The following is a 27010-nucleotide window of genomic DNA, read 5'->3' on the forward strand; positions in this document are numbered from 1 at the left end:
TGTGGGTGCGTACGCACACCACAGTCAAGATGGTAGCCCCTCTGGGAGGGGGTGGTGAGGAGAAACCGGGATGAGAGGGCTGTGAAGGAGGCCTCAGCCAGTTCTATAACGATTTACTGGTTTTGAAAAGATCTGAGGCAATGTGGCAAAAGATAGGATTGAACAAAGCTGGCGAATGGGTACTCAGGGTGTTGTTAGGCTTTTCCCTAGATTTCGTTGTGCTAGAAATATTTAATTAAACAGCAAAATGAAATGCCCACGTACACACACCTGTCCCCAGGCCCCAGAGCCTGGCACAGCCGAGCAGATACGGCGTGGGGTTCTCAGGCACCAAACTCATCAATTTCTCGGAGATGACTCCGGCTATTTTTCCTTGGTGTTCTCCACTCAGTCGGGAGCCTGGGGGCCAGTGTTGGAAGTAATCAGGATGAGTCCACCCAAAGAATCAGCCCCAGGGACTTTTTGAGAAATCCTAGGAGAGCTGCCACAGAGGTCAGCAGAGCAGAGACAGGGAAAGTCACGGGTCATTTTTCTGCCCTGTGGCAGCCACGGGACTTGGGCCAGGAGTAGCAGCCGGTGCCAGAGGGAACGATGCCCTGGAATTCCCGATTGCAGGTGAAGATGCTGGCAGGGATCTGCAACAGCCTGGCAGGAATCTGGGGCTGGAGAACTCGCGAGGCCCTGGTGTGATGACAAAGGCCGGCCGCTCCGCCCCTCCGTGCCTCAAGTGTCCCGCTCTGTAAGCGGGGAGACTGTGCCCCTACCTCAAAGGTCGTGTGAGGATCAAATGGGAGAGTGTAAGGAAAGGATCCAGCCGCAGCTGACCCTTAGCCAGTGCTAACTACTAGATGGGATGGAAGCTCGGGGACAGTTCGTGGAGGAAGCCAAGACCCTAGGCCCCAGGGAAGGAATTCCGGTTGGTGAGGGAGGAGGATCTGAGAACGTGTGGAGGGCAAGCACACCCAAAGACCAGTGGGAACGTTTGGTTTGGGTCAGTGGTGAGCCAGTAAAGCACTTGTCTCGGACCCAAAAGAATAAGCCCTGATATGGAGTGTTTGCCAATTCCCATGGTGTCAATACTCCCACCTTGGCCGATCTGAAGCTATCAATGGTATAACAAGCACCTTGCAAAATTCCTGAGTAGATACAGTAGGTCTCTGGGGGTCGACCAGCTACAGCACCATGGGGATTAAGGCTGCCCTCAGCCTCCATTGTTCCCCTACCTGGAGTCCTCTACCATCCCCATACGCAGTTGTTGGACTCGAGGGGATCACATTGTGGAAATGAAGGGAGGTAAGAGCTGGTGAGCTGCGTAGTGACGTGGCAAATGCTGCACTCACAGAACGGGTGTGACACAAAGGGAATGGCACTGAGCTCCGTCTCGGGAGACCTGGGTCTGGTCTGTCCTCCCCTCTCTAGGTTCAGTGAGTGGCCTCTTCAGAAAAATGAGACGGTTGGACAGGATCTGAGGCAGCAGGTAGGTTGAGTTTCCATGTGAACCCAGGTGACTGGCAGCAGCTGCCCAGATGGTTATGCTGCAGGCTGGTCAGAGAGAGAATGTCAGGGTCTCTCCGTGACGTCTGCCCCGGGCTCTGCACCGTTACTGAACGTGGCCCAGATCAGGGACGGAGGTCCCTCCAGCACAATGAATTCCATGGCTCTGTGACGCACCGACCCTTGGCCAGACGCCACTTCAGGCTTGTCTGCTAAGCCAGGCTGGCTCGGCCCCAGCAGCAGCCCGGGAGGAGGCGGGCGGCCAGGCCAGCTCCTCGGTGGCTTCCTCTCTGCCAGAAGCTTCTGCCTGGACGTGTGGGAGCTGAGCCGCAGCGGCTGCCTGCTTCACCTCTGGCCCAGCCTTGGGTGGACTCAGGACCAAAACCACAGCTCCCGGCTGACCGTGGCGGCCATGTGGGGATGGGAGAGAAACAGCCGGGTCCAGAATCAGACTTTCTCGCACGCATAGTGGCAAACCCATGGCAAACGCCCCCAGCCCAGGTCCACAGGCTAAATACTGACACGGGCCTTGGAGGATCCATCCTGTGTGACCAAGATCCCTGGGTTTCTCTCACCCAGACACCAAAGGCCTTCTATGTTGAGGGGGGCACGGGGACAGCTTCAGGCCCCGGACCCTCAGTATGTCAGCCTTGAGGAGCCTGGGGCTCAGCCTGTGGGCCTCTGCCCGCAGCTTCTGGGGGAAGCCAGCCCCGCAGGCCTTCCGGACCCAGGAAGTGCTGAGGGCCGGTCAGGCTGTCTCGCTTGCACGTCACAGACCACATCAAGGGGTCTAGAAGTCAAAGGCCTTCTAAGTTTCCGCACCTGTGTGTGCTGCAGGCCCTGCTGCTCGGCGTGTGTCAGGCCCGGCCCTGCATCCAGCCTGCCTTCCAGGAGGACTGCTGGGTGCACAGCTGTCCCCTGGGGGTTGTGCCTGCCCAGATGAGGCCTGGTGGAGCCTGTGAGGGCACCAGCTTCAGGGCTGCGGGCCTTCCTGGTGGCTGCTCCCACTATGCCAGGCCTGCCTCCCCAAAACCCCTTTCTCAGCCGCTCCAGTCACTGCCTCACGGCTTCCCTCTGCCTGCTTCTGGCCCTGGCTGCTCTGTGCTCTTGAGAGCCCTAGACACCCTAGCCTCCTGGGACCCTGGTTCCTCCACCCTCCCTCTGTGACCTCCTCTGGCTCGCAGGCCCCTGACCCTTGAACCAGCCTAACCAGACTCAGCCTGCCATGCTGCTGACCCTCCCACCCGACACCAGCTGGGCTGGAACCCTGTCCCCAGTGCTGTGTGCAATGAGGCACTGAGTGCTGGCTGGGGCTGTGTTGACAGTAGTTTAAACACGGGCTCGGGAACCAGGCAGCCTAGGTTACAATCCCAGTTTGGTTGCCTTGGCAAGTGATTAAACCTCTCTTTGCCTCAATTTCCCTACACTTAATATAAGTATAAAATATAATACTTGTAAGTACAAGTATTATATTTTATACTTATATTAAATATAAGTATTGCTACCTTATAGGATTGCTGTAAAGAGTTCAGGATAGCGCCCATATGGCAAACATCCCATCATGTTATTATCCATACATTCATCCAGTAAGTATTTATTGAGCATATACTATGGACCAGACACCACTCTAAACTTATCATAATAATAATGACAATAATAGTTACACATAGTGAAAGAGCAGCTGACATTTCTCTCCTTCTCTGCCCCCAAAACAATGCTTAGAAAGTTCACTAAACATAGACACTGTTACTGGAGAAGACAGGATTTGGGGGGCTAGTTTCCTGACTGGGACTGAAGCTGGAGGCAGCAGGGATATAAGAACCCCGGTCAGCAAGGGCACTGGGCAGGCCCCGTGTGTCTAGGTGACACATGGACGGTGAGATGGGCTGAGACCACCTCTGCAAGGAGACAGGGAGGGTGACCACATGGTGCTTCTAGGGAGTTAGGTACTGAGAGGCTAATGGGCAGGGATGGAGGGAGACACTTTACCCCACACCCTTTGTACCTTTTGAATTTGAGCCTCATGACTCCATCACCTATTCAAAAAAGAATGAAGCCCAGCTGGTGTGGCTCAGTGATTGAACATCGACCTATGAACCAGGAGGTCACTGTTTGATTCCTGGTCAGGATACATACCCAAGTGGCGGACCCGATCCCCAGTGTGGGGCGTGCAGGAGGCAGCCGATTCTCTCTCATCAGTGATGTTTCTAGCTCTCTCCCTGTCCCTTCTTCTCTGGGACCAATAAAAATATATTTAAAAACAAAGAATTAAAACAATTTGGCCTTTTGCCTCATTGCTTCAGAGAGAGCAAGAAGGGTGGGTCACTAGCAACTCTCCTGCAGCCATGGGAGAAAATCCAGCCGGGTTCTCATTCGTACGGGAAGGATACAGGCTCATTAAGCTGGACTGAGTGAACATCTAGGAATGGGTTATTCACGACATCTACCTTACCGCAGCATGTGATCTCTTTGTATATAAAATTTTAAAACTGCAAATAATAATAATAATAACAACAACAACAACAACAACAACCAATTTGGGACTTTGAACAAGAAAGGTTCTCGTTAAGGGGATTGCAGGTGTGGAACTGAGCTTTCTTGTTTGGGCTAAGATTGCACATTGGAGGTCATCTCCCTTCCGGAATCTATCTCAAAGACATATTTTAAAAATGTAGATTGCCCAGCTGGCATGGCTCAGTGGTTGAGCGTCAACCTATGAATCAGGAGATCATGTTTCAATTCTCGGTCAGGGCACATGCTCGGGTTGCAGGCTTGATCCCCAGTGTGGGGGGTGCAAGAAGCAGCCGATCAATGTTCTCTCTCATCATTGATGTTTCTATCTCTCTCCCCCGCTCTTTTCCTCTCTGAAACCAACAAAAATATATTTGAAAAAATGCAGATAACGTTTGACGGACAAGGATGTTCACTGCAGTGTGATTTACAGTCGCCCAGAACTGGAAACAAATGGTGAGCAACACCACTTGTCACACGTCCAGCTCCTCCCCTAACTCTGCGTCCCAGTGACAGTCGCTTCTACTGCTGTGTCCATGCTCAGTATGGAACGTGTGTTCAATAGAATTGTGTTAATGATCGAGTGGGTCAGGAAATATTAGTACTATGTAAAATTGGAAACACTCAACCACTTCTGGCCTACAAGGGAAGCACGTTTAGGTATTTAATCTAATGCAAACCCAGGATCACAGATCTGTCAAGGTAGAGTTGCACATGTCAAAAGGATGCAGAGACAAAGATATTCACTGGATTCATTGGAGCCTTGTCTGAAATGGGGAAATGACTGGAAACAATCTAAATGCACACCATAAAGGGACCAGGTAAATGAATGGATACTATGCAAGTGTTTAAAAAAAAAAAAAAGAAAGAAAGGAAAGAATGAGGAAGGTCTCTTGTGTACTGATAGGGAAAGGTCTCTGGGGTAAGTGGTTAAATGACAAAAGCACACAACAGTAGGCATACTGTGCTCCCCTGTTGGGGAAAAAAGAGAAATGACTGGTATTTGCCTAAAGAAGCCCTGAAAGAAGGCACAAGAAATGAATAACTAGCGGGCCAGGTGTGGGAACAAGTCCACAGGGCACGAAGGTGGGAGACCTTTTCACTATGCATTTTTTAAAATTACACTTTTATTGTGCATCTGTGAATGTATCACCTACTTAAAAAATAAATTAGTAATGTTTCCAGAGATTTCTGAGGGCCAGGCATTGCTCTAACTGCTTTTGCATACCTTAACTTCCAGTTAATCCTTTAAAACAACCGTATAATTCTGGTTATCGTTCCCATGTTACAGAGGGGGAAACTGAGACACAGAGAAGCTGAGCAGCTCACTAAGGCTGTGAAATTAGGAAGTGACAGAGCTGGGATTCGAACCCTGGCAGTCTGTGAGTGTACAGTCCCATGACCTTAACTCCTCTGCCAAATCCCTCCAGATGGCTGCTTGTGATGTAAGATTAAACTTGACAAACATACAACCGGAGAATAGAGAGATGGGAGGGTAGATCTTGCCCACAGAGTGGAAGACGAAATACTGTCGAGGTGCCAACTCTACACAAACGGATCTACAGGATCTGTCGCATCCCAACTCAGACCCAAAGGTGTTCTGTGAAGAGGCACAGAGAGATGCAAAGGGCCAAGATATCAAAGACGCGTGTGACGAAGCGGGTAGGGTTTGCTCTGCTGGATACCAAGTCTTATTCTAAAGCTACACCGATTAAGACAGAGAAGTAGGTCAGCGGACCAGACTAGTCCAGAAATACACCCACCCATACACAGTCACTTGATTTATGTGTGGCCACGGTGGAACACTGCAGAATGGACAGTCTTTGCAACAAAATGTGCTGAGACAACTGGGTAGCCACATGGGGAAAAAAGAAACTTGACTCCTCTTCACAGCGTCTACAAAAACCAGTTCCAGGAAGACTGTCCTGACCTAAGTGTGCAAAACAAAACGGAGAACCTTTTGGAAGAAAATAAAGAATGTCTTCATAACCTGGTGGATAAGAGTCTTCTTAATAGCACGCGTGTACATACACACACACACACACACACACATACACAAACACACACACACACACATACACAAACACACACACAAACACACACACACACATACACAAACACACACACACACACACACACACACACAAACACACACACACACACACCCTCAAAAGAAGACTGCTGAGTTGGACTGCATTCAAATGAAGACTTTCTGTTCATTAAGACACCACGGAGGGGGTGGAAGCCCAGCCCCAAGTGGGAGAAGGTATCTGTAACCCACACAACCAACCCAGGGCTCAGAACCAGCGTACACACAGAGCTTCCACACACCCATAAGGGAAAGATGGAACGAATAAAAAAGTGGGCCAGGGGCTGGGCCTGGCACTTCGCACAGAGGACGTCCCAATGGCCAACAGGCGTACGTGAAGGTTCTCAGAGGCGGGAGGACGCGGGGACCCTGGAATGAGGACGACAATGAGCAGAGCGTCACGAGGACCGACTCCGCCGAGGTCTGGGGGGCACGTCGAGGCACCAGGCGCCCTGCTCTGCCGGTGGGAGGTGCTCATCCTGCGGTGAGGAGACCTTTTTCTCCTTGTTCACACTTTTCTGTACACTCCAAAATTTTACACTGAGTGTGCCCTATTGTGAAGACCAGAAAGTAACGGGTGAACATTTCAGGGGAAACAATAAACATGGAAGAACAGGTGCCCAGGGCAGAGTCTTCCCGATGATCAACTCGATCTGGGTCTCTCCCTCACACACAACAAGGTAGAAAGTGCTGGAACCGGACAAGCTCACCGCAGGCCCCGCCGGGCTATCCCTCAGCCACGTGGACTAGCCAAGGGCACCGGCCTCTATCCTAGGGAACAACCTGGTCCAACACTCCCCTGACCTGTGGCCCATCAACCTTCTCTGAACCTCAGTCTCCTCCTCTGGAAAGAAATGGGAACCAGCATCCTGCTACCCACAGGGCCAAGGAGCTGAGCAGGTCAGATGGCACGGCGTATGAGGAGAGGTGGGAACCTAGACCCAACGGGTTCCAAGAAGCAATTTTCAGCTTAGGGCCTTCCCAGTTCACGATCTGGCCGCGCCGCCGGACGTGCTGTGCGCGAAGGTGGAAATGTTTCCCGTCTGCACCGTCCAGTGTGGTCAGCACTCGCTGCCCGTGGCTGTGAACACCCGAAAGAAGGCTAGTGTGAGTGTGACTCCATTTTAATGAACTTAATTTATAAAACAGCTGCCCAGGGCTACGAGCGAAGGCACTGGAATGAGAGTGGCTGTATCTCCACTACGTCTTGTCAGTGTGCGAACTCATGTGCTACGCGCGGGACTTGTTTTTCACTAGGAAGAGAGAACAAGACGATGAAGGAAACTGTATGCGTGCTGCGTGTTATCTGCGTGAGCCATCCCCCTCTTCAGAGAGTTCCTCAGGAAAGGAGATTCGCTTGGCCATTTGTCCCGGGGCCTTAAGGGGCCCTTCCCTCAGGAGCAGCCCCATGTGGCTGACGGCAGGTCCAGGCCCTTCTCGGGTCTGGCTTCTGCACAGGATCCCAGCCCAGCCCGCCCCAGGCTTGTCCCTGCAGGGATGGACCGGGCTCAGAAAGCAGGAGGCTCGGATGGCTCCGGGGAGGCACGTCCTTGGCCCCTTCTGGCCTCCCTCCCTCCAGGAGCACCCACAACCTGGGGCGACACGCAAGACACGTCCCACTGTGACCCCGGCCCCAGGCCCTGCCTGCTGCTGACTCAGAGGTTCCCCATCCTCTGGGGAAACGGGAAGGAGGCCACAGGCCTCTCCTCCCCACCTGACCCTGGGCTGAGAGGGCAGACGCGCAGGGGGGCAGCCCCACGGGGGACATGACTCACCCCAGAAGGAGACACAAGGGGCCCCTGTGCCCTCTCTCGGGCCCCTCCTGCTGGATATCCGCTCGGGTTTCTCTCTCCCTCCCCCTGGGGGTCTGGGGCCTGGCCGAAGCCCACGCTGCTCCTGATTTCACGTGGGAGAAATGAGGCCGAGGACAGGACCAAGCCCGGGGGGTTGTCGCGAGGGCAGCGTGGACCACAGAGCTAAAGACGGCTCCACGAACGGTCCCTGCAGACGGCATTCTTCCTGGATGGCCGGGAGAAGTGCGTGGCCCGGAAAGGGAGCCGGGGCCTATTCCAGCCTCCGCCACAGGCTTGCTGGGCGTCCTTGGGCAAGTCTCCCTCCCTCTCTGAGCCTCCATCGCTCAGTAAGGAAACGAGCAGAAGGATACTCACACCCCCCTGCTTCAGAGCTTGGCTGGAAGGGTGACACGTGACCAGTGTGTGGGGGAATGTGCTTTGACCAAGTGAACCCCCATTTCTAAGCTGGAGGGGGGTCTGGCACAGAGCCAGCCCAGGGGCCGAATGCAGCGATCCCTGACAGCGGCCTCCCAGGGGCAGGCTGTGGACTCGGCCCCCGCCTGCGCCTTGCAGGAAACTACTGCCGCGTCACATTCCTTCCACCCCTGGTGACACTGAGTCACCCTGCAACCCACCTAGCAGTGCGGTGACCACATTTCCTCTGTGGGGGGAGGAGCCGTCATGTGCACACTCAGTCCCGGTGCTGCTAAAACAAAATGGGCCCGGGGTCCCACCCGCAGGGCGCACCTCTTGTAGGTTTTTGTTCCCTGTTACCAGGGGCACCCCCCTGCCCCCGGGGCACAGTTTGGGCCCCAGCTCGAGGGAAGCCACTGGTGGGAGGTTCCCAAGAGCAGGAGGTTGGAGGAGGCGAGGACACTGGCTCATGAACTTTGGGGGTCCTCGGGGCGCTGGGTGGGGAGAGAACAAGGAGCTGTGAGGGGCAGGTGCCCACGCCTGACAGGCATCGTCCCCACACCCAGTGGCTGCAGGGGCAGCTAGGGCTTGGAGAGACTGGGGGGTGCTGCTGGACTCATTCACCTGGTCCATCCGGACAACTCGGGGAGGGGCCTGGGAGGCCACCCCCTCGGTGACACTCGGAGGCTGGGGCAGGTCCCAGCAGTGCCCTCCCAGGATGCAGGCACACCAGGATAGAGGGGCGCAGCAGAGCCCTGCAACCTTGGGGTGCAACACAGGGCTGCAGGGAGGTCTGGGGCTTAGGACAGAGGTCACAGACTCGGACAAACCTGGATTCCCGTCCTAGCTCTGCCACTGATTGCGGGGAGCTTCGATCAAGTTGCTTATCGTGCCTCAGTTTCCTCGTCTGTATGTCGGGCCCTGTAACCCCAGCCTCACAGGCTGTGGCTATTAACAGATAAAGCGCTTAGCAAAGGGCCTGAAGTCAGCCCGCAAGACATACTTGCTGTCATTGTAAGTGTCCAATCTATGAACGCCAAGAATCTCACTTTATATTTGCCTTGACCAATTCTTCTATTAGACAGATTCTTCTATCAGAATCACCGGATATGAAATCACACCTTTTCTTGGGACCTGTCCTTTCCTTGAATTTCCCTGGAGGGGAGCGGGGCCCAGGCTGAGAGAGCGGAGGGACAGTGCACAGCGCAAGGACGCGTGCATGTTAAAGAAAGACCATCCCTAAGACGGGCATTTCTTCACCCGGAGGGATGAACTGCTGACCGGGGGCTGCAGACAGTGCAGGGAGAGCTTTGGGGTCACTGACCTCCAGAATGGAGATAAGGATTCTCTGGGGGTAGCTCTGTTCCATGAAGTCACCGCGAAGACTGAATTAGCAAATTCTGACCCATCGCGCCAGGGGAAGCACAGGGGTCGGTTCCTGCCAACCTCTGACCACATTTTTGTCAACGGATCAACACATCACCTCGTTTTGTGTGTGTTTCTGTCCAAAGACACCTTATGTAACATGTGTCGCTGATTGGTTAATATTGAACTCACGACCGACAGCACGTGTAACTCGGGCCTGCACGAAGCTTATCTAACACACGTGTCCTCCGTGAGGCCCCGGGCAGCCTTCTTGCTTTTACACACACTGGGCAGTGCTTCAGTACTAAACGTGGCAGACCTTTTAAACAGCAAAACCATCAACAAAACACCCAAAAGTGTGACAAACGTGGCCCTAGCTGGACCACGACAAGGACACTTGTTTGAAGCGTGAGCACTGGGCCAGGAAGGCTGAGCGTCCCCTCATGCGGCCTCAGGTGGGGACATGCGCGTCAGGAGATTCACAGTGTTCCTCGCTCTGCCACGTCTGCAAATGACTCCCCAGGCACTATGGTTTGGGGGTAACATGAATTTTGGCAAGTAGGCGAGCTTACAGATTCTGAATCTGTGTGTAATGAGGATGGAGTGCAAATGTCCCTTCACGAGACTGGCACCCGTCGTAGCCAACCTGGACACAGACCCTGGTCTCAGAGCAGGGCTCTCCATCCGACACTGGGAGCTGCTGTGCCATTGGAACTTGAACCCACCACATACCACTGCCGTGCCATTTGAACTTGAACCCCCCGTGGTCCATGCCAGGCAACCAGTTCATCAGCGACTGTTTAGCTGCTGAGGCTGCCCAGCTGCCACGCTGGCCAGTTGCTGTCGGAGGCAGAGTTTATATTTGGCTGGGTAAACAGAGGAAGATATTTGGGGCAGCTTTCGGGGAGCCTCTGCCAGCCCTGGAACCTAGGGGTGTCCCGAGAGCCACTCCCTTGGGCTTCCCCTCACTGTGTCATGAGCGGGTCACACAATCTTAAGTTTTGATGAAGAGCCTCCAGTGTGGGGGCTGCGGTGCCACACGCTTCCTCGCACGGAGCCCAGCACACAGTGGGGCTCGGTATGGATGGAGGAAGCGATGATCAGGGCAGGGGGCAGGCTCCAGGTCTCACAGCAAGTCAGGACAGGCCTGGGAAAGGACGGGGGTGCACAGCGTGGCTCGTGGCCAAAGGGGCGAGTGGAGTGGACTCAGGGGTATGGAGTGAGAGCCATTCAGAAGACCAAGGACTACGTTCCTTAAACACCTCGTGTGAGTCAGACTCTGTTCAAGCTTTTTACATGGATTAACTCATGTAACACATCAACAGCACTATGAACTGGGCATCATTGGCGCCCCATTTTACAGATGAGAAAACTGAGGCACAGTGTGGAATGTGAACTCTGACAGCTGGATCCAGCGCCCACACCCATAACCCCTAAGCTGTTCTCTTCACTTCTCAACGTCCACATGTCCAGGTAGCCATGCTGAGCCACAGCAGCCATCCTCCCCTGTGGAGACGGGGGATGGGCGAGCGGGAGGCCATAAAGGTGGCCTCCTTGGCACCGTGGTGCACACCCCACCAGCACAAAGTCTGGCCCCTCTACCTCCTAGATACACCCCCATGGGGCTGCTTGTCCCGTCCCTGTTTAGCTGCTGAGACCCTAGTCCAGGCCACCATCACTGCTGGGCTGGACCCCTGCAGTAGCCTCCTTCCGGTCTCCCCATGTGCCCTCCCCCGCCCCCGACCCCATGCCCTTCTTCACACAGCAACCTGAATGCAAGCCAGCCCATGTGGCTCCCCACGCAAAAACCTATACCCTCTAGGCCAGTGGTCGGCAAACTCATTAGTCAACAGAGCCAAATATCAACAGTGCAACGATTGACATTTCTTTGGAGAGCCACATTTTTTAAACTTAAACTTCTTCTCACGCCACTTCTTCAAAATAGACTCGCCCAGGCCGTGGTATTTTGTGAAAGAGCCACACTCCAGGGGCCAAAGAGCCGCCTGTGGCTCGCGAGCCGCAGTTTGCCGACCACGGCCTATGCAAATGTTCACAGCGGCTTTATTTGTAACCGCCCCAAACTGGAAACAACCCAGATGCGCCGCAGGGGCCTATGGCTACACACAAACGGCGATGCGTCCCCAAGAGGACATTCTCTCGGCAACAAAGGAGCACCACCCCGCGACGCACAGGATGAGCGGGCCCCGATGCATTCAGCAGCGTGAGAGGAGCCACGCTCACAGGCAGCGTTCACGTGGCTTTCTCAAAAACGCAGAACGTAAGGATGCAGAAATGAGTGACTGCCAGGGTTTGGGGGGCCAGCGGGGGCTGACGAGAAAAGGGCGCAGGGGAATTTTGGAGGGGGGCGGGACTGCTCTATATCATGGTGGTGGCGGTGGTTATAGGACTGTCTACATTTGCCCAAATGTGCAGCAATGTACACCCGGAAGGGCGAATTTCACTCCATGTGCATTTTAGTTTGTGGGTGGGTGGGGTCTTCCCCAAAGACACGTTGAAGGCCTCAGAAGGTGACCTTGTTTGGAATCAGGGTCACTGCAGGTGTGATTAGTTAAGATGAGGTCATCCGCTATGACTGTGCCCTCTGAAGAAAGGGACACAGACACAGACACACAGGGCCAAGGCGCCATGTGACAATGGAGGCAGAGACTGGGGTGACACAGCTGCCCGACAAGGGACCCCAAAGGATCGCCTAGGGCAGTGATGGCGAACCTATGACACGTGTGTCAGCACTGACACACGTAGCCATTTCTGATGACACGCAGCCGCTGAGGCAGCCGCATGCCGAGGATGAAACATTTGCTGCTCCTGAGGATGAAACATTTGCGAAATAATGTTTTTTCCTCAAAGTGACACACTACCCGAGTTATGCTCAGTTTTTTGGTGAAGTTTGACACACCAAGCTCAAAAGGTTGCCCATCACTGGCCTAGGGCCACCAGAAGCTTGGAGGAGGCGAGGAAGGATTCGCCCAGAGCAGGCGTCCTCAAACTACGGCCCGCGGGCCACATGCGGGTGTTTTTGCCGTTTTGGTTTTTTACTTCAAAATAAGATATGTGCAGTGTGCATAGGAATTTGTTCATAGTTTTTTTTTTAAACTATAGTCCGGCCCTCCAACGGTCTGAGGGACAGTGAACTGGCCCCCTGTTTAAAAAGTTTGAGGACCCCTGGAATAAATGAATGAATGAAATGATGGCAGCCGGCAAGCACACAGGCCTGTGCAGGGTGGGTCCTGGCCTGCCTAGTGCTGGTTGGTGGGAGACCCAATCTCAGAAGGAGCACGGGAGAGTTAACCCAGGAGCGTTCTCCGTCCAAAGCAGAGAAGAGGAAACGGAGGCTGAGGGAAGAGACACGTGGCCAGGCCTCACACTATTTAGCCCCGTCAGAGCATCGAGTTTGGGAGTCAGAACTCAAACCAAAGTAACTAGTCTGAAGCTTCTGATGAAACCTAGAACCTAACGCCGCGTGTGCATTTGTGGGTGTGTGGGGTCTTCCCCAAAGAAAGTTTTCTCTCCTGCCACATTGCACCTGATTATATGCCAGAAATAGTAAAAATGTGGCTCTTCAACCTCCTTGAGGAATAGACTTGCCTTGGCCCTGTGTGTCTGTGTCTGTGTCCCTTTCTTCAGAGGGCACAGTCATAGCGGATGACCTCATCTTAACTAATCACACCTGCAGTGACCCTGATTCCAAACAAGGTCACCTTCTGAGGCCTTCAAGGTCACCTTCGCCTCCTCCAAGCTTCTGGTGGCCCTAGGCCAGTGACGGGCAACCTTTTGAGCTTTGTAAAATTCACAAACACCCAACATGAAAAAAAACACACACAACACATTTGTAGCCTAGTCCTTGGAGTAAGAGCCTCAGTCAATGCAAACATGGCTCTCTTGTCTCCTCCTCTTCAACCTCCTCGAGGAATAGACTTGCAGGTGACCCTGACAAGCAGCTTTACTATTTCTGGCATATAATCAGGTGCAACGTGGCAGGAGAGAAAAGTTTCTGTGTTAGGATTAAGTTTGTAAGTGACAGAAAATCCAAAATAACAGTGATAAGTAAGATAAGTATGTACTCCTCTCTCATACAAAAGCCTGAATATGGAGTCCAGGCTGGGATGATACTCTGACGAGTCTTGAACCCTTACTAGATTGTTGCTCCACCCTGCATAGCTTCCATTCTCAAGTTCCCCTCAGAGTCCAAGATGGCTGCTTCCATTCCAGCCATCACGCCTGCATCCCACCCAACAGGAAAGAGGAAGGAAAAGTATGCCCCTTCTCGTTAAGGGCATCTCCAAGAAAACTGCACTCCCCACTTATGTTTCACTGTCTTGAACTTAATCACATGGCCAGACCTTGCTGCGAGGCAACTGGGAAGTGTTCAGCTAAAAGGTACACCCAGCTGAACCTCAGGACCAATCAGCAGGCTCTGCTTCACCCTTGAACTCAAACTCCCCGGGATGGGGATGGATCTCGAGGAAATATTGTCAAACCCTAGACCCACGTGAGTTTTCAGGAGCTTCTTTTAAAACTTTCAGGAGCTTCTTTTGGAAAGAGGTTGTTGACCTATAGCTGTGCCCACCGCAACCATTAAAACGATCATACTATGATGAGACCACCAAAGACGGGAGGTAGGTAACGTATGTCCACAGCATGCCATGTGAAAATGTGTACAGGAAATAACAGTAAAAAAAGAGGAACGCAAATTCACATATACACAGATCACAATTGTGCACATAAAGATTGAAATTAGGTAAACGTACTTGGACAAAGACAGCAACCTTGTTCGATGCCTGAAATGTCACTGTTTTGTGGGTATGTATATGAGCATCAGGCATGTAATGTTATTATTTTTTTTTTTAAATCAACAACACACAGGCACATACACATCCCATATCCCTGCAGGTAACAGCCTCCAACAGGTCTCACAGCCCAGAGAACTAAGAACGTCCTCTCATGTAACCATGGCAACAGCCCTGTGAGGCAGGGATCATGGCTCCACTTGGCAGAGGAGGAGGGGGAAGGGGGTGTCCTGGCAGGTACAGGTGCAGTCACTGGCCCAGGGATGCCCAGCTCTAAGTGGCAGAGCAGACCCGCGGTCTTCACCACCGAGGGAGAAATCCAAACGTTCCCACGGGTAGCCGAGTGGGCCCCAGGCGCTTCTGGACCATCACACACAAAGCACCCTCCTCCTTGTCCCCAAAGCAGCCTTTCAGGACTCCCAGCTTGTGCTCCCCACGTTCCCGCTTTGTGCTTTTCTCCTGTCTGGGGCACCTTTCTCTGCACATGCCCGGTGTCAGCTGCTTCCATCCTACTCATCCTTCAAGACCCAATCGATGCCACCTCTCCGGGGAGTCTTTCCTCTCAGCCCAGCTGAGTGTAAAGGCGCCTCGGCACGCTTTTATACAGTGCCCTGTGCTGCAACTATGTGCATGTTTCTCTTTTCCCTGGTAAACCGGAAACTCCTGCATGTTCAACAAATGTTCAGTGGATGGATGGATGGATGGATGGATGGATGGATGGATGGATGGATGGGTGGTTGAGTGGATTGGATTAGTGGTGAGTGGATGGAGGGATGGAGGGATGGAGGGATGGAGGGAGGAAAGGAAGGAAGGAAGGAAGGAAGGAAGGAAGAAAGGAGGGAGGGAAGGAGGAAAGAAGGAAGGGAGGGAGGAAGGGAGGGAGAGAGGGAAGGAGGGATGGAGGAAGGAAGGAAAGAAGGAAGGGAGGGAGGGAGGAAGGGAGGAAGGAAGGAAGGGAGGGAGGGAGGAAGGGAGGTATTTGGATAGATGGGTATGTAGCTGTATAGATGGATGGGTGAGGATGGCTGAGAAAGACATTAGTTGAGAAAAGAGTCTCTGGATATATTTTAGATGAATGCTCTGTCGAAAATGTCAAGACCAGAGAAAAGGAAGCATAATAAATGTCACACGGGTAGAGAGCTAAGAGCTAAGTATCCCTAGAGCAATGTGCAGTGCCAGTCTCTGACAGTGACTGAGCTGAGGCAGCGGGGACAGGGAGGCAGGGTAAGAGGTCCCCAGTGAATTCCTCCTGACAGCTTGCTCCCTTAGCCAGAGACGCATGCACACACACGTCAGATTGTAAACTTCAGAAACAAAGTCCTTTATGCCTTTGGTTCTGGAGGTGGCTGACCCGGGGAACAATTTAGCCCGTGCGGGAGTGTCTCCGCTACCACTGGGGTTCGCTCTCCTTCTTCGGGCTGTCTCGCCCCCCACCTTGTGTCTTCCAGAAAACGGGCCCTTGGCTCCGCCCTGACACCTCCGACTGAATGTCAGTCAAGGAGTCAGGCTGCTGCTTGGCATCTGAAGTCCCATCTCTTATCTAAGGAACGAAGTGTCCTTGGCTCTGATCAAGATGCCAGGGTCAGTGATGCAACGGGGCCGCCTTTGTGGGGGAAGTGTCTCGCAGGAAGCCCTGCAGGGCAGCCCCGCACACCCCCGCTCGGAGGCACCCACCGGGCCCGCTTCTGAGCCCCTGGGTGTGGGGGGAGCAGGCCTGGGAGACTCTCACGCTGCCTGGCCCCGGACGGACGGAGGGTGCAGGGGCCTGGTCCTCAGGCGGGTGCAGTTGCCCCAGAGGATGTGGCCTGAGAGCGCTGCCGCCTCTGCACAGGCACACAGGGCTTGACCACAGCCACTCCCTGCGCCGTTTCTTCTAAAAGGGAACTGACACTCTAGGGCGGGTGGCTTGTTGTTCAAACATGTACCGACTGGGGAAGGGGCACCCCAGGAATGACTGGCAAGATGGGGGCGAGGGGTTCTGTGTCATTTTGGAAGCTCCTGACCACGGAGTCGTCTCAGCCATTGGGGAGCCTCCTCCAAGCTTCACCCATGTGGAGGGGGGGGGTGTCTGAGGCTGCACAGGGGCTATGGCAGGCGGGGAGAGCTGGAGGCTGAGGCCACGACTGCGGCTTCCAGATTCTTCTATCAGAGGCCCCGAGGCTGAGGCCACACAGGTATGGAGTCAGTAAGGCCCTCCTCCCTGCCCTGTGGACGCAGGGGCGGAGGGAAGGGCTCTCTGTGCTCACCCACCTCGTTCTTCTCCTTCAAGGCAGAGAGGGAAGGGACTGGTTTCTCTGTAGAGTGTGTGTGTGTGTGTGCGTGTGTGTGTGTGCATATGTGTGTATGTGTGCATGTGCATGTGTGTGTGTGTGCACATGTGTATATGTGCGCACATGTGCGTGTGTGTGTGTGTGTGTGTGTGTGTGTGTGTATGTGTATGTGGGGGGAGCAGCAGAGGCGCACCGTGTCATCGGGGCCCCCACCTGCGCAGGGACCGGCTGGCTCTCTTGGGGCAGCACCGGGCGTGCTGTGGGGGGCCCGGCCCACCTGTCAAGGAGCGCTTTCCGCAGCCTCAGCCTCCCTGGCAGGCCCTCCCTGCAACTTGTCCCTGCAGCCCTGACAGGGACGGCCTTCCAGCCGGGAACCCTGCGACACGAGGCTGCTGGGACCGCCTCTGCGTCTCCGGGGCTCCCACACAAAACAGCCAGATCCAGTCCCACTCCGAGAGCCACGCCAACGTCCCCTTCCCCGCCCGCCATCCGGCCGGCCCCTCCCACCAGGAAGGCAGGACCTTCAACCAACACACTGTCTTCAAAACTAGTTTTTCAAAACTAAACCCTCAGCAGTGAAAACAACCATTCCTTCCAGGCACGGGTCAGGGTGATGCCCCGTCTCCTTTCTGGGTCTCCGTCTCTTGTGAAAGTGTACCCGTATGTTCCAGACTGTCCCATGGGCTGAAGGAGACAGCTGTCCCCGCTGCGAACTGGCGCTTCCATCCCTGAACTCCACGGCTGCTCTAGGGCACCAGCTCCCACTGTTCGCCGGCCGGTCATTCGGGGAAGCACCGAATGTCAGACTCAGCGGGACCTCAGACATCACTGAGTTCATGTTAACAGGGAAACTGAGGCCCAGAGAGGAAGGGACCCGCTTCCTAGAGCACAACCCCGAATCAGCAGAGGGCAACCCACAGATGTCCTCCAACTCCCTGATGTCCTGAGGCATGCGAGTCCCTAGGCATGTTCTGATCAGCACAGGGCGATACAACGAGGCCGACTCCCGAGGTCAGGGACAGGGTGGTGCGCTCCAGACTTCCCTCCAGCAACCTTTTATTTTGCTAAAAAGACATTAAAAACTAACAACCACCACCAACTCACCCAATCATTTCATAACAGAAAAGACCGAATCTCAGGATAAAGAACAGTTCTGCCCAAGAAGAGAGAGTTTGGCAACCTTGGCTGACATGAACACCATACTCACACACACACACACAATGACAACATCTTCCTAAGTTCTCAGTGGACCACAGACCTGCATCTGGGACCTGCCGGCCCAGCAGGGCTCCCCAGAACCTGCACACCCAGCGAACTCCATTCTTTCATCTGAGGACGCAGTGTCTATCCATGAGCCGGCTTCACCCGCTCCCAGCCTCTCCCCCAAAGAAGTGAGGGGAGCAGAGCTGACTGGGAGTGGGGGCTACACAGGGTCTCCACTCAGTTCCCTAGGAAGCTAGCAAGACTGGGGGAGGGGGCTCTTCACCTCCCAGTCCTGGGCCCCACCCTTCCAGGCCCCACCCCAAGGTCTGGGCTGCCTTGCCAATGATTTCAAAGGTTCAGGTGCTTCCAGACGTAAAAGAGAAGGCTCCGAGGCGATTTTAAAAATGCCATTCAGTATATCCTCCTCCTTCTCTAACATTTACTGAGTGCCAACTGTATGCAGGACAGGAAGACATGGAACTGAAGAATCTGATCCCTTCAATTTGGAAGTTTATAATTAAGTAGGAAGACATGATATTAAAGGGGTTTGGCTTCTCTAAAGTTGCTAGGCGACTAAGTAGTCCATGTGAAAAGGTTTTTGAGGATTCAACAAGGAGAAATCTCTGTGAACTGGGGGACGGAAAGCTTCCTGGAGGAGGTGGCAGCACCGTGTGCAAAGGTGGGGAGGCTGTGGGGAGGTCTGCATGTCGGAGGGCAGGACGGTGAAGCGGTACATTGGTTTCATGCGGGACTGGGGTGGGTAGGAAGGACAGGGATTCCTCTAGGGGTCTTTTCTTAATACGAGATTGTGGCACCTAAGCGTGATTAGAGGACTGGGGGGCAGAGGGGGGGGGCGGGGGGGCATGCTTCTTTCCTCACAGGGCCTGGAGTAGCTGTCATCTGTCTCTATCAGCAAAAACCACGCCACCAGAAGGGGTCATGGGGGAGGGGGAGGAATGGAGGGGAGATCAACAGTTTAAAAAGATCATTAAAGCCTTAAAGTTATGATTTCCCCCTTTAGCTCCACCTTAAAGAAAACGCCCATGTTTTGGACACCCCTGGGTTGTAGGGTGAACGGCAGGTTCAGGGTCATAGTTAAATCAACCAGAAAGTTCTAGAGTTGGCCATCAGAGCAGCACCGACTGTCTCTAAGCCGACTTGCCTAGAATGAGGTGACTCCTGGCCCCTCACTTGGCTCTAAGGTGACTTCCTAATGGGGGGCCGGTGGGGGAGGGGGTACACGGGGGCTTTACAGGGCCCAGAGTGCAGGCCTGAACTGTGAGCCTGCGGGCCAGAGTTTCTTTTAGGGTGCGGACGGGGGTGGGTCTCCCAGTTGAGCACCAGCCAGGAGCACCCGGGAGCATTAGCCCCTGAAAGCAAAGAGGCCCAGGTCAGTGGGCAGAGCTGGAGCTGGGAGCGGGGTCCCTGAATTCATCACTGGTCCCTGTTCTGGGTGGGCCCCACCCTGGGAGAACCCCCTGTCTTAGAGGCTGGGGTTGTTGAGGGGCTCCTCTCAAGGGGTTCAGCAGGACCCCCCCACTTTATGTCAGCATGAGGCAGAAAGCCAGGCCTTGCTGGGGCAGCCCCTGGGCTCAGGAGCCCAGAGTTCTAGGCCCAGCTCCACCTCGGGCTCCTAAGACCTTGGGTAAGGCACTTCCTCTTTTGGGGTCCCCATTTCCTTGTTGTTACATTTGGGGATTGGATTAGGCCTGTGAGTGGAATCCTTTTTCAAATGAAATCTTACGCAGGCCCTCATTTATCAAGCATACGAGAGCGTGGGCTCTAAGCACTCACACCCTCAGCGACTCCTGCACAAAATTCAGCACCCGGCCCTGGAGCTGTCCCGCCCCCTCCCCTCACAGAGGCATCCTGGATGCCTCGGCCTCTCCCACCTCCCCTCCCATCCATCAGCACGTCCTGTGCTCCGGCGTCCACATTTCCACTCCCACTCCAGCCCTGCCTCCAGCCCTCTGTCCTGGCCACCACACCCCGCAGGGGCCTCCCACAGTCTTGTCCTCAGCACAGCCCACACCAAATCAGGTCACCCCTCCGTGCAAAACCCATCCATGGGCCTGGCTCACTGGGTCCCCAAAGCCTTTCCCCGACTTGACCAGCCTTCATCTGTCCTCAGCACCCACACTCCACTCCTCCCACAGTTCCCAGCAGGCCAACCACATCCCCCAGGCCTTGCCTCACGCTCCCTACTTCCTTCAGGCCTCTGATAGATGCCACCTCCTTGGAGCGGACTTCCCTGACCACCTGCTTCAGGACAGCCCCTCTGGGCTCCCCACGCCCCTTATCTTGACTTTCTGACTCTTTTCCTGGGAACGTCAGCGGCAAGGGGGCAGGGTCTTGGTTAAAGGCTGGGCCCCCGCCCACACCTCACGCAGACACTGTCTGTTGAATGAGCCTTGCGTGAATCAGCAGAACCCTGAACGGAGGGAGATAGTTCCTGTGCCCATGGTACTGGGCGTCCTGTCTGCATTTCCTTTGTCCCCAGTTGGCATTTTCAACCAGAAGTAGGCAGAGCTTGCTTGCCAAGATCCTCACGCTCCTATTCCAGGGGGCCAACACCCAAGGGACACCATCCGAGTCCCTGGGGGTTGAGGGTGGGAGACATTCTCCAGCTGTCTGAACATCCATTTCCCACCATGGAGGAGGAACGGGCTTTGGGCAGCCAGCTGGAAAGCTGTGCTCAGCTGAGGACCCGGGACCCGGGACCCGGGACCCGGGACCCGGCAGGTGTGCGGGTGGCCCAGGGAACAGGGGCTGCACCGGAGAGCCGCCTTCTGGCACCTGAGAGACAAGAAGGGTTGGGCTCCTTCGGGGAGAGCAGGGTCTCCAATGGTAGACGTTAGGAGGAGGCAGACTGCAACTCAAGCTCAGGAATTCCTTTCGTAGGTAAGCTGCCTGTCGAGTGGTGGCAAGCTCTCTGTCACTGGGCCTTTCAGAAATGTCGTCAAAGGGATTCTTGTTCCTCAAGCACGTCAGACTCTCGGCCCGCGGGCCGCATGCCTCGGTTTATGTGGCCCGTGTTAGCCTTTGAGTTTGACATGCTTGCTGCACCTGGTGCAAGGCTAAAGGAGGTAGGATCTAGGAACCCTTCCAACCCATGAGGTCCTCTTAAATAAAGCAACATTTCCAGCAGCAAACCAATATTCATCTGACCCTGAGGATGTGCCAGGCACTGTTCTAAGAAGGCCTGACAAGATCCTGGAGCCTCCTTCACCCCCACGCCATCCCCACGCCACCCCCACACCCTGCCGGGTCCCTGGTCCGGGGTCCCCAGCTGAGTTCGCGTGTTAACCCTTAGCTCATCCAATCCTCATAACAATCCTATGAGTGGGTGTTACTGTCATCCCCAATTTACAGACGAGGCGAAGGCCAGGTCTCTGGTCCGAGGTTAAACAGCTGGCAAACAGAGGGGTTGCACTCGACAAATAATAATAGTAGTAACGACAACGACGGCCAAGGTACAAAGCTCTTCTATGCACTATCTCATTTAATCCTCAAGACAACTGTAAGGGGTAGTTATTACCCACTTTATAGATGAGCTAACGGAGGCACGGAGAGGTTAAGTCACGGGCCCACTAATGAACAAAGAAAGGCAAGAGGAAGTGGGTCAGGCTAAGTCACCCCTGGGAGGAAAATGGGAAGTTGGAGAGGTTAGGACTCTGGCCTCTCACCCCCCTTTCCTCCTAGGGAAACTCCTCCTTACCAGCTCCACCCAGAAATATTGGGTGTCCCGGATACCTGCCCCTGGGTGGGTGGGTGGGTGGGGGTTGGGGGAGCCTTCCCCAACGGAACTCCCAGTTCCTCCCACTGGACGGCATTTGTCTTCCCAGAAGTCACTTCCAAGGGAAAGCGTGCAGGCATACCATTGGGGCGACAATGCGGGTGGGAGTGGGGAGGGGGGGAGGCAGGAGGAGGAAGGCATTCAGATCTAGATGAATGTAAGGGCCCCTCCAAGCCACCCCACCCACCAGAGTGGGAGCCAACACCTCCAGCTGCCCCCCCCCACCTCCACTCGGGACTGCATAAGATGGGCCCATGCCTCCTGTTTTACCAGCGGACAACCGAGGCCCTGGGAGCTGAGGTCACCCAGCCAGGCCAGGCAGCGTCTGGGTGTCCATCACAGAAGTAGGCCAGGACTTTTAAACCAAAAAACCTGGGAAGGGCGCTCCTAGAGGCGCCCATCAACCTTGGCACCCAGAAAGGTTCTAGGAGTCTTTCCCAGGAACCTGCCCACGGGAGCCTCCTCTCCCCCCTGAAGCTTCCCTGGGCTCCCGCTGGGCTGAGGGAGGCCAGAGAACCTCCCCGGAGCACGCCCAGGCCCAGGGCACCGTCCCAAAGCCGGAGGTTTCGAGGTGGTGAAACTGGTCCCTAGAGACCTGGTTCCCATACATTCCAAGTTGCGCCCTCTCCAGAGATGCCGCAGGACACGCTCAGCCCACGCGCGCCCTGGTCCCTCCCCAAGCACCCGGCTTGGCAAAGGCCGGTCCGAAGGTCACCGTCCCCGGACGCCCCGGAGGGTGGGGGGGAGGGGATCCCGGTGGGTCCTCAGTCCAGGCGGGCTGGCCATTTATGGGCCGCCGGCGCCCAAAGTTACAGGGACCCCGGTCCCCCACCCCAAGTCCTGCCGGCACTAACGCCTGTGCACGCCTGGCGAGCAGGCGGAGCCTCGGGTGTTTGCATCCAAAGTTCAGGAGGGACAAGGAGCCCGGCGGCCACGTCCACACGGCCCCTCGCCCGGCTCTGACAGGTAGAGACAGACGCCCTGCTGGCACCCGCGCCGCCTAGAGCGCCGGCAGGCTTCCCAGCGAGCGACGCCAGGGCTGGAAAGTTTAGCCAAGTCTCCAGGTCCCGCAGCCTCACCAGGGCCGCCCCCTTCCGTGCTGCACCGAGGTTCGGCCTTGGCCGTAGCCAGGGGTTGGGTCTCAGCGGGACACCCCGAGGTCCCGCGGCCCAGGCTCCTCCGGAGCTCCGAGCGCTCTCGGGGACAGGGATGCGGGTGGGGCGGCAGGACGCGGCCGGGGGAACGGGGGACACCCAGGCAGGAGGGGGCTCGGCCCCGGACTTACCCCGCGGGGTCCTCGCGCGCCAGCGCCCCGGCGCGACGGCTCATGCCGCCGGCAGCTCGCAGACCGGAGCGGAGGCTCAGGCGCCGGGCGGCGCGGGCCGCGGTGGCCCGGGCGCCCGCATGCCCCAGCGCCGCCCTCGGGAAGGGCCGGCGGGCGCCGCCGCAGCCGCGCGCCGAGTGGAAGCCGCCGCGCTCTGGGCGCCCGCTCCCTGCTACTTCCTGTATCCGAGCGAGCGGGGCTTTCAGGAAGAGGCTGGCCTTGGTGGTCAAGAGTTTTTTTTTGTCAAAAGCCTTTCGGCGGCGGCTCGCGGCCCGGAGCCCTCCCGGGGCACACGGAAACCGGCGGCCGCGCCCCCGGGGCCGGGCCTGGCGCGGGCGGTGCCTGGCGGAGGCGCCGGGCGCGGGCGCCCAACCGCGGGTGCTGCCTCGGCGGGGCTGGGGCTGGGGCTGCAGCTGTGGCCCGGGAGGCTCCCGGAGAGCCGGGAGGGAAACTCCGAGAAACGTCTCCAACTTGGCCAAGAGTCCCGTGGGAAGGAGGGCGCTCCCTGCTCCTCCTGCCCGCCACGGCCGCGGACTGGCAGGTGGGGAGGCCAGGAGCTCTGCGCGGGGCACTCGCGGGACAAGGAGCCCCCAAACCGCCCAGGGCCAGCCCCAGAACAGAAACAGAGCGCCTCCCCCACACCCCTGACAGGTGGCCACGCTTCCTCCTCTTGGATGCCTCCGCTGACGATGAGCTCACTATCTTACAAGGCAGTCAGTTCCCCCGCCAAGCCAGGGACCTAATTCATCTGTCCCACACCTAGATGGGAGCAGAGGGTGAAAGCTAGTCAGCGTGGGAATCTACAACACCCCCAGCAACTCCCGTGGGAGGGTGAGGCCTCTATTCCAAGTGCCTGGACACTCAAAAATGCCCTCAGAGCGATGCACAGTGAGCAGAACGGGACACTATGAAGTCACCTCGGTCTAACGCAAGGTTTCTCAGCCTTGTCACTACTGGGGGCCAGTTAATACTTTGTTTTTGGAGCTGTCGCATGCATTGCAGGATATTTAGCAGCATTCATGGTCTCTACCCACTAGATACCAGTAGCATCACTCTCTCCTTATAATAAGCAAAACTTCCTCCAGACATTTTAGATGTCCCTTGGGGGGGGGGTGGGGGGGTCAAAACCGTCCTAGTTGAGACCCACTGGTCAACACCTTCCTTTGATAAATAAGGAAGCTGAGACGTAAAGAGAGGAGATGACTGGCCTGGGACCACACAGTGAGCTGAAGTGCAGACAGGACCGAGGCTCTGGCAGAAGCCTCATGAGGCCGCCATGCCTCTGCCCTGCTGGTCCCCTCTCACGTGCTCCTCCCTGTCTTTCCTGACATTCAAGTCGGCCTGGCAGGAATGGGAGAGAAATGCATTAAAAGTGCAGCCTCACCCTAACTGGTTTGGCTCAGTGGATAGAGTGTCGGCCTGCGGACTGAAAGGTCCCAGGTTTGATTCCAGTCAAGGGCATGTCCCTTGGTTGTGGGCACATCCCCAGTAGGGGGTGTGCAGGAGGCAGCTGATCGATGTTTCTAACTCTCTGTCCCTCTCCCTTCCTCTCTGTAAAAAGTCAATAAAATATATATTAAAAAAAAAAAAAGTGCAGCCTCCAAGTAGGAGTGTAAAAGGGTGCCCTGGCAGCTCCTCAAAAGGCAAAACATGTGACCCAGCAATTCCACTCCTAGGTATCTACCCTGAAGAAATGAAAATATATGTTCACACAAAAACGTGTCCACGAGTGTCCATAGCAGTGTTATTCATAATAGCCTCCAAACGGAAACAAACCCCATGTCCATCAGTTAGTGAACTGATGGACAAGATGTGGCCTATCTGTAGTAGGCAGGTAGACAGGCCTGAGCAGCGTAGGGCCGATAGGCCAGGTGCAGAGGGTCGACAGGGCGGATAGCCCTGGGTGCCGAGCAATGGGCAAAACTCCAAGCCCTAGAACCACCACTCCCTTACGCATTAACCCTGAAGATGACATGTAGGCCTCAGGTGTGCTTCAGCTCCAGGCCCAGAAAAGCAGCAAAACCAGGTGGGAGATGCCATGGCTGACATCAGGACCAGCTGCAATGACTAATGACCCCCTGCCCTGGGGCCTGACCAGTTAGTGAGACCTCAACCCTTGAAAGGGCACAGCTGGGAAGCTGATGAATATTCTATTGAGATTCTCCCCTGAGACCTCAGGGCAAGGACCCTGCCAAGGCTCTCTCTATGGAGCATGCCTGAGCCCTTCCCCACCCCTCCCCCTGGGTGCATTTTTCTTGCTTCTCTTTCTCCTAAGCTCCAAGGGCCCCTCTTTTGCCTCTATAACTTGTTTCCTGAGCCCATTTCTTCTACGGCTCACTTCCTCTACCGCTGTGACTTTCTAAATAAACTTTCTCTTCTAGTTTGAGTCTTGGCTCTGAATTCTTTCTTAGCCAGAACGCAAGTACCCAGGTTGTTGAACCAAGGTCCGGTGTGACTCCACTGGTCTAACACCCAGTGCTGTTTTTCCGCTGCTGACATGCCCATCCAATGGAATATCATTAGGCCATAAAAAGGGATGACATATGAGACATGCTACAACATGGATGAACCGGGAAAACATTACGCTAAGAAGCCAGTCACAGAGAACCACATATTGTGGGGTACTATTTACATGAAATGTCCAGAATAGACAAATCCGTAGAGACGGTCCATTGGTGGTTGCCGGAGGCTGGAGAAGAGGGGAGGATGGGGGTTGGCTGCTAATGGTTACAGGGTTTCTTTCTGGGGAGAAAATGTTCTAGCGTTGATTGTGGTGATGGTTGCATAACTTTGTGGCTACACTGAAAAGATTGAATTGTGCACTTTAAGTGGGTGAATTGTATGTTATGTGAATTCTACCTTAAACTATTATTTTTTAAAAATACAGCCTCCTGGAGGCCACCCTGACTGCTCCAGCCACGCCACTTCCTCCCCTGCTCAGATTCCCACCCAGCCCCCATTAGTTCATGACCAGGACCCACTGACCTATCCTCTCCTCTGGAGGCTAAACGCTCTCCTCACTGGGTGGGAACATCTTCTCCACATCTCCCCGGACAGGACTGTAGCTTCCTGATTGAAAACACAGGCTTCAACGACAACCTTGGATCCAAATCTAACCCCAGGCCTTCCAGCTGGGTAGCCTGGGACAAGTCACTTCCTAGTGCGTCGGCTTGTACAAGTCACAAGTACAAGTGGGGTGGCAAGAAGGCACCCAGCCCAGGGTGCCGTTCGTAATCCTTTGCTGTTGCTAAAACAAGCCCATCGACCATTCCCAGGCCTCCCTGGGCCCCAGGGACAAGATCTATCCAACTATAGCATCTAGAACAGTCCCTCAGGCCCTTCTAGGCTGATGTGAGCTGTCAGTAATCCCACTTTTCCACATCTTCCCCCCAGAGAGGTTTCCTTCAGCTCCCTGGGCCATTGCTGAGAAACTCAGGACAAGCCCCTCAAGGCCTGGGTTCCATGGGGCCAGCCCCGAGGCTCTCGCCTTGTGCCCACAGAGGCCTCCATAGGCCCACCGCTCGCCTGCTTGGTGAAGATGGAGTTCCTCAAGTGAGGACACCAGACGAAGCCCCACCCTGACCCTGTTGCTAGTGTAGGGGTTCAGAATGAGTCACCCCAAGATGTGCCTCTGTAGTATGCAGGTTATTATGAGAGCTCAAGAGAAACTTATTCCAGCCCCACCCCCAAACTACCTAGAAGAACTTAAACTCGAGGCCTTGCTCATAATAAATGATTATCAGAGATAACTTTTTTGACCTATTTTTAAGGCAAGGCAAACATCTAATTACTGAACATCTGCTCTTCTTATCATCATGCATTGACCTTCCTCTCTGAAGGTCATTTACTTTCCTGACTTTCAACCTCTCATGTATGTGGGGTCTCTGGCTCTCGTGTAGGTGGGGTTCCCATGCATACCTATGTAAAGAAATTTGGCAATTTT

The 27010-nt window shown here is 55.1% G+C and overlaps 1 protein-coding gene across 1 annotated transcript in view; it reads right to left on the reverse strand.

Moving 5' to 3' along the window:
- RIN3 (Ras and Rab interactor 3) overlaps window positions 1-23389 on the reverse strand; it is a 120678-nt gene extending 97289 nt beyond the window's left edge. Inside the window, exon 1 of the mRNA XM_028155938.2 lies at window positions 23029-23389. Within this exon, the coding sequence (XP_028011739.2) occupies window positions 23029-23072 (44 nt within the window). The 5' untranslated portion in view covers window positions 23073-23389. The remainder of the gene's footprint in view (window positions 1-23028) is intronic.
- Window positions 23390-27010: the final 3621 nt, after the last annotated feature.

Source organism: Eptesicus fuscus, chromosome 5, assembly GCF_027574615.1.
Source record: "Eptesicus fuscus isolate TK198812 chromosome 5, DD_ASM_mEF_20220401, whole genome shotgun sequence".
Taxonomy (NCBI): domain Eukaryota; kingdom Metazoa; phylum Chordata; class Mammalia; order Chiroptera; family Vespertilionidae; genus Eptesicus; species Eptesicus fuscus.